Below are 7,256 nucleotides of genomic sequence, written 5' to 3' on the forward strand. Positions count from 1 at the left end.
ATGGACAGAGATAGAATTCAGAACAATGACCTGAATGACTGTAGATAGTTCACTGAATTCTTTACTTATGTTATGATAGATAACTTGGATCATTTGTTACAGCATTTGCCACCAAACAAGTCTTTTGTAGAATTGCTTCACAGAAAGAGAGAGAAAAGGAAAATATGTGAAAATGTGACCAATGCATGCCTGTAGGCAAGAAGCAAGAACTCCTTGAATTAATGCTTGAGCTAATTGCTGTTTGAACTGAATAGAGGGACTGGGTTACACCAATAGGATCAATGTTTATTGTCTGGATGAGCAGGCAATTGTGGCTGAATAAACTCAAATTAGAGTACTTTTGCTCAATTTACATATGAGTAGCAGACTGACAACAGGCTTAATCCTTTCATGCTGAGATGCAGTAGTAAAACAAAACTGAGAAGACATGTTTTTTAGGGTTATTAACAGGAAAACTAGTGTTGTGGGATGGCAACAAGCTGGGTTGAGTATAAAATAAATCTGTAGGGATTGAGGTAAATTGCTCCAACTAAAGCATAATACTGTTCATAAGTAATTAAAAGACCACCATTCAAATGGTTTTATGATGGATTACGCTATTTTGGTGTTTGGGTGTATTTGGATGTTCTTATCACTGCATCTATGTCCGATATGTTTCATGGAAACTTTTTACTACAGATTAAGTACAGTGAGAAATATTTGAACCATTTTTTTCTTTTTACCACAAGCCCAGATAAGCTTAATCAAGATGCTAGTCGATCCCAAATTTATTGACATCTTCCACTATAGCCCTGTATTCATCACCAAAGCATTCTTTGACGGGACATCTGCGTCCAATTATTTCTAAAGTGATACACAGGATAGAGTCCCAAAAGCAATCTTTTAGTCTTCTAAAAGCAATGGTGGCTCAGCGTTCCCTAGCTTTAGTTGATACTATCATGCATCTAATGTGCAAAAACACCTGTACCAGATGGTCGATGTAAGCAACTCCCAGCCTATCTGGGTACACCTGGAAATGACTGCTTCTCACTACTTACTGTGCCCTAGGAAGGACTTTGAACTACACAGCCTATATTGAAACCATTGCTTAAAAATGTCTTAAAAACCTAAAATTTGGACCCATCATTCAGAATCTGACAAATCTACGACACTAACCTCTGCTGAGATTGATGTTGCTCGACTAGAAGCTTACCTGGTCCCTGCCACACGCCTATGTTTTTCAAGGAAACATGGAAGGCCTTTCTTAAATTAGTCACTTACTTTAACCTGAGAACTGTGAGGGTTATTATTTTTTTCGAATAACCATTACCTAATACATTATTGGAACTTGTTTTTTATTTTTTTACACCAACAGTTTTAAGCTATTTTACTAAGCCCAATTTAATGGCATATTTCAGCAGTCTGGTGATAACATTTTCAGGCAAAATTTTGTAAATATGTACAAAAGCCCATTTAAAATATATATAATATTAGAAAATAAATATTAAAAGCTATCATGAAGTGCCTGGGCGTGAGAATAAGACAGCCTGGGGAACATGTTGCAGTGAGACTGTTTTGCAGTATTCCATAAGTACCTGTTGGTGCAGCTTTGCTACTAAAGCAGGATCGATTGTCCTTTCTGCTTCATTCAGTACAACCTTCTTTGGCCCTTTCAGGATGTCAGATGAACTCTCCTGTTTCTCTTACACCGCCCTCAGCTAAAATGGCCTGCAAACACAAGCCTGCATTTCTTTGTAATTCCTGCACAACACTTTGAATTCCAACAAACTTCTTGAAAAGAAAGAAAGAAAGAAAGACGGAAAGAAAGAAAGAAAGAAAGAAAGAAAACTTTTTGTCTCATATACCTCTGACCAAGTTAAGTATTTTCTTTTTCCTCTCTCTTTAATCCCTCCCTCGATTTAAAAAAAAAAAAAGCAGGTTCACGCAGTGCTTTAGAGACTGGAGGTGAAAGAGCCCCTATGTGTGCGTGCGTGTGTGTTTCCTTTGCTTTTTTTTTCTCTCTGTGCGCTGAGCTGAGATTTGAATCGGGCTTGAAAATTGCTGCTTAGAATAGTGAGAGGGAAGGACAAGGTTTGGCTTCCAAAGGGGAGTCTGTCCTCCTAAACAAGAGGAAATTGGACGTCCTCACATTTAAACAAATAGCCGGGCTGGCTCAGTGTGTAAACCGGCGCGGAGAAGGGGGGCTCCATCTCAGAGGGTCAGCAAATTTGTCTTAAAATTTCCCAAACTGAAGCACATAAATAAGGAGGGGGGATTACTTTGTTAACCAACACAGGCGACTCACGCATGCACTGTGAGTTTGTTCATTAAAAATAAAAAGCACGTTCAGAACACGTTTATGTTGCAGATCGTGCGCGCCATTCTATCCCAACCCCTCGAGATGTTTTTCTCTGGTGGCGTGCAGGATGGTTTGGGCGTTTTCTCGTCACCCAGTCAAAGATTTGGGTGGATGCTCGTGTCAGGAGACAGAGATCCGCGCGGAAGATGGGCGGGCACTGCCAACATGTGACAGAGCGCGTTCGCTTGGTTCCCTCACTCTGATCTGACCATTAAAGAGAACTCCAACACAGACTCAACTTAATATTGTTGCTTTCTCCGACAGCTCTGAGTACAAGTTTTTATTTTTTTTGTTTCTCATTCACCTGCCCCTCCGCGAGCTCTGTGATGCCCTGTTCATTTGGTGTGCACTAGTTAATGGGAATTAATCCATCACTCCTGGATGCTATTGTGAAAGGAGATTGGTCATTTGAATACAAATGCGTGCCACTGTGACAGCAAGGTGCTTATTAAACTGATGTGTCTTGTCTTTTCTGCTGGGAGCTCAGCAGAGTGACAGGACGCGGCGCAGCAGTCGGACAGAGTCGGAGTTCCTCGCTCAAAGTTCCGTTCCGCTGCAAATAAAAACAGAAGAGAAAAAAATGACCACTTCTGCTTCTCTGGAGACGGTGATGTCCTGCAGTATGAACGGCTCATCCTCAGTTCCTAAGACCCTGGCGTTCTCCATCGACCGGATCATGTCCAAGAGCTTGGAGCCGAAGCGCAGCGCAGAGGAAAGGTCAGACGGGAAAAAGCTGCTCGGCTTCTGCTCCCCGATCCCCTGCATGATACCGCTGCAACCCTTCAGCTATGACCTCCAAGCCAAGGCGCTGATGAACTACTCGGAACTGTGGAGAGCCAGTTTCAGGGGAACTTTTTGCAGCTCCGCAGCCGCTCCATGCAAAGGAAACTGCGGCATGTGCGGCAAAGGGGAGCCGGGTGTGAAGCCGCCGCTGCCGACCAGCAGGGTGGTGAAACCGCAAGTCATCCATCAGGCAGTGTCCATGCCCAGCTGCGGCTCGCTCTACTATCTGAACTACCTGGACTCTGCATACCAGCAGTCAGAGCTGCTGAGCGGGCACTGGTTCTCCAGCCCGCAGGCCCAAAGCTCTCTGTCCGCGCACCACAGACTCCTGCTGCTGGAAAACGCCAAGCTGGCCGGACTGGGAGCGGACAAACTGCCCACACCTCAGTATCCACATAAGGAACACCTACCCGGCCAGTTGGATCAGATAGTGAAGGAGAACCAGGGTCAGAGCGCAGAGAAAAACAGTGTCAAGAACAGCAAAGTCAACAGCAGCAATGCTGACGGAAAACACAAAAACTTCACGTGTGAAGTGTGTGGAAAGGTACCGTGCGTTCTTCCTCTTAGCATTAGGATCATATTAGTAGTAGAAGTATTTTTACATGTAACAGGATATATTTGTCGTTTTTCAGAAGACCATCAGTTAAATAGCAAAAATGTAATTAGAAAAAAATGTTTTCACCAATAGACTCCCCCTCTTCAAATAATAACTTCCGTTCAAAAACGAAAAACAGGATTATATATTCCACAGCAGCCAAATGAATAGCTATATTCTACGATTTTAGGCTCTACATTTTTTATTACACATTCGCATTCTAAAATTGCTAATATCTCTTTCTAAAAAATATTATTGCCATTATTGTCCACAGGTTTTTAACGCGCATTATAATCTGACCAGACACATGCCTGTGCACACCGGGGCCCGGCCTTTCGTGTGTAAAGTGTGCGGGAAGGGATTCCGGCAGGCCAGCACGCTCTGCAGACACAAGATCATCCACACGCAGGTGAGGAGCGGCGCGCGCGGCCTGCTCGCACTTTTCAAATTACAATTCAGCTATATTTTGTTTAAACTTGAATTCCTCTTTCAATTTTTTTTTTCATTTAATCTCCCCCTTAAAGGAAAAGCCTCATAAGTGCAACCAGTGCGGGAAGGCATTCAACAGGAGCTCGACTCTTAACACTCACGTCCGGATCCATGCCGGCTATAAACCCTTTGTCTGCGAATTCTGCGGGAAAGGTTTCCACCAGAAAGGTAAATGTTCCTGCTCATTCTGAAAAATGAACCACCATCCTTCAGAACTTCTCGATCTCAGCTTTTATCTTAGTTTTTATTTCCCCTGTACACTGGAGCTATAATCCTAAAGTCTTTATTATTATAATCATGCTCATTACATGATTGTGGTCCACAATTTACCGTGGAAAAAAATATTGCGTCTTGCGTTGGGAAAAAAAAACGGGCTACGGTTTTTCACATTTTTGGTTAAGAAAAAAAGAAAGGTCTAAATCCGTGCACTGTGGCAACTTACAAAAAAATCCTTGTAAAGAGACAACTGATCTCTTGATTTTTTGCTTTAGGTTTATGGATTTTCTTTAATGGGTGTAAAGCTATTCTCCATGAGTCCTGATTCAGAGGAGAAATAGACGATAGTGTGCAGTAATTCCACTTAAATGAAGAAATAAAGAGAGGGGGGATTTTCATGTTTAAACAATGACAGTTTGTATTCAACACTTATGTTGGACATACATGTGCAGCCATGCAGGATGCTGAGAAATCCTTACCCCACTGCGCCGTGGGGATGAATCCGCAGTTTGAAATTTGACAATTGCTGAAATATATATTAGCTCGAGCAACAACATATGCTGCTGCTCTCTGTTGTATGTGAGAGTAATGGAAAGGGAAGTAATTGCATGCTCACCAATTAGTATAAAGCAATCAGCAGAAATAGGACATGTCACTTTACACGGACTAATTCTCTCTTCAAGATGCAGCATTTGCTGTGGGTCAGCAGCTAGACCCCGGGAAAGTTGGGAGTCGGGGCTTTTGTTTTTGAGTTGAGGCTACACTTGATTTTGACAAAGTTTGACAACTTCTTGACTTCATCACAAAAAAAACACTAATTGTTGAAGGGTGTGTAGAACAGAGGAACAGAAAATGTTCTGACTTCACTCTGAACTGTTGACCTTGGCAGAGAACAGAATAGAAAAGAAAAAAGCGGCCTCTTTTCCCAGTGTTTTCCCTCCCCGCTTTCATTCTTTGAAATTGTAGACCGCTGCAGAAAAATGTTATGGGAGCATTTGACATCTTTTTACAGCTCAATTTTTCTCAGATTTAATAAATGACACATTCACTTTATTTAGGCAACTTGAGGTTCAGTATCTCGCCCACGTGTGGTCTGTGGAAGCTCGGAGTTGAACCAGCAACGCTTTTCCTCCTGAGCTACAGTCGCCCCTAAATGTGAAACGGTCCCCATAGAGTCGAAATGTTTCAAGAAAAAATAGATTGACGCATTAGGTTGGCTTTATCATTTATATTAACTAAATGATGATTTATGATGTGTCACCCTTTTCTTTATTTCTTATTAATTTGTCAATTATTTACGTTTTCAACATTAATTTCCACACATTATCACGTGAAAAAAAAAAAAAAGTTTCACATTGTTCGTTGGTTTTTTTCGGTTTCAGTACCAGGTTGATCAGATGACATGAGCTACAGTTTTGATGAGTAGATGTGAAAAAAAATCACTGCTCATTTCTCTTTGAATCCTTCTGGGGCTTTAAGTGTAAGACAAATTAATTATGAAGACTTTAGATTTTGGAGACTCATGAGCTCATCTGATCATTATTTTCTGGCAAATGACGATAACAAACATATATGTCACTCGTAAATATTTGAACTAAGCCTTGGTAGCATTTAAAGAATTGCCTTCATGTTAAGTTTCTGTTGTATCATCCAGTTTAAAATTTTCAGAAGTTAATTATTCCTCTTTCTTTTTTTCTTCAGGCAACTACAAAAACCACAAGCTGACACATAGTGGAGAGAAGCAGTACAAGTGCTCCATCTGCAACAAGGCCTTCCACCAGATCTATAACTTGACATTCCACATGCACACACACAATGACAAGAAGCCTTTCACGTGCACCACTTGTGGCAAAGGTTTCTGCCGCAACTTCGACCTGAAAAAACACATCCGGAAGCTGCATGACAATGTTTTTTCTGCTGCTTCAGAGGCCTCAGAGCTGCAGAGCTGAGGTTCTGCTCCCCCTCTTTCAGTACTCACACTCTGTGGCCCCAAAGACACTAACAGATGGGGGTCCTGCATTTTGCGCCATCATGAACGGTGTCTGAGGATCCCGAGGCAGTTTTGACTGAAACGGGACATCATTCCGAATAAAAAGTGAAGTAATCCAACAAGTTTTAGGATCATGTGCATAAGTCGCAGCAGTAACACGGGGAATAAAGAGCAGACCAGAACATTACTGTGCATTTACTCGTAAGTCTCACCCTGTAGCTACATTATTAGGATTTCTTTTTTCTTTTTTTGTCCAGATAGTACCTCTTCTTGCATTTTTCATCTAAAGCACCAAACAAGGGGAGAAACCGGCTGTCTTCATAATGGAACTGTAAATAATAGGTTATGGAAAAAAAATATTTAAAATATGAATTGCCATGTTGTGTATTTCACCAAAAAATATGAATGGGAATAAATAATTTATAACTTATAATGAAAACTGAATGTGTTAGCTTTGTTGTTTCCATTTTTTGAAGGGATTTGAAAATAAAACTGAATAACATGAAAATTCTGATGAGTTTTGAAACATAATTTATGTACCTTTCAACTAAGTGATGCAAAACATAACCCATAAACAGATCCAAAAAACTGTTTCAGGAAACATTAAAACTATAATACAAATTGGAAAAAGAGAATGAAAACTTTAGACTTTTTTGTTGTTTTAAAAAAAATGTCACGTGCGGGTAATAACAGGCTACCATAGGCAGAGTGCGTGCTGATTCAGTGTCATCTGCCATCTAACTGAAGAGTTCGGATTAAGTGTTTCATTTTGGAGTGCTATTAGAAAGGCGCATGACTCGTTTCTCTGTACAGTATGCTTTGAAGCCACTTTGCTCCAACATTTA

At 41.0% G+C, this 7,256-nt stretch overlaps 1 protein-coding gene across 1 annotated transcript; it reads left to right on the forward strand.

Annotated features, from left to right (window-relative positions):
- Nucleotides 1–2,554: 2,554 nt before the first annotated feature.
- On the forward strand, nt 2,555–6,816 carry fezf2 (FEZ family zinc finger 2). The gene is made up of 4 exons (XM_075462291.1): nt 2,555–3,665; nt 3,991–4,125; nt 4,241–4,373; nt 6,123–6,816. Exons 1-4 carry the CDS (start codon nt 2,919–2,921, stop codon nt 6,368–6,370), a joined length of 1,263 nt encoding a protein of 420 aa, XP_075318406.1. The 5' UTR covers nt 2,555–2,918; the 3' UTR covers nt 6,371–6,816.
- The last annotated feature ends 440 nt before the right edge of the window (nt 6,817–7,256 follow it).

Source organism: Odontesthes bonariensis, chromosome 3 (genome assembly GCF_027942865.1).
Source record: "Odontesthes bonariensis isolate fOdoBon6 chromosome 3, fOdoBon6.hap1, whole genome shotgun sequence".
Lineage (NCBI taxonomy): Eukaryota > Metazoa > Chordata > Actinopteri > Atheriniformes > Atherinopsidae > Odontesthes > Odontesthes bonariensis.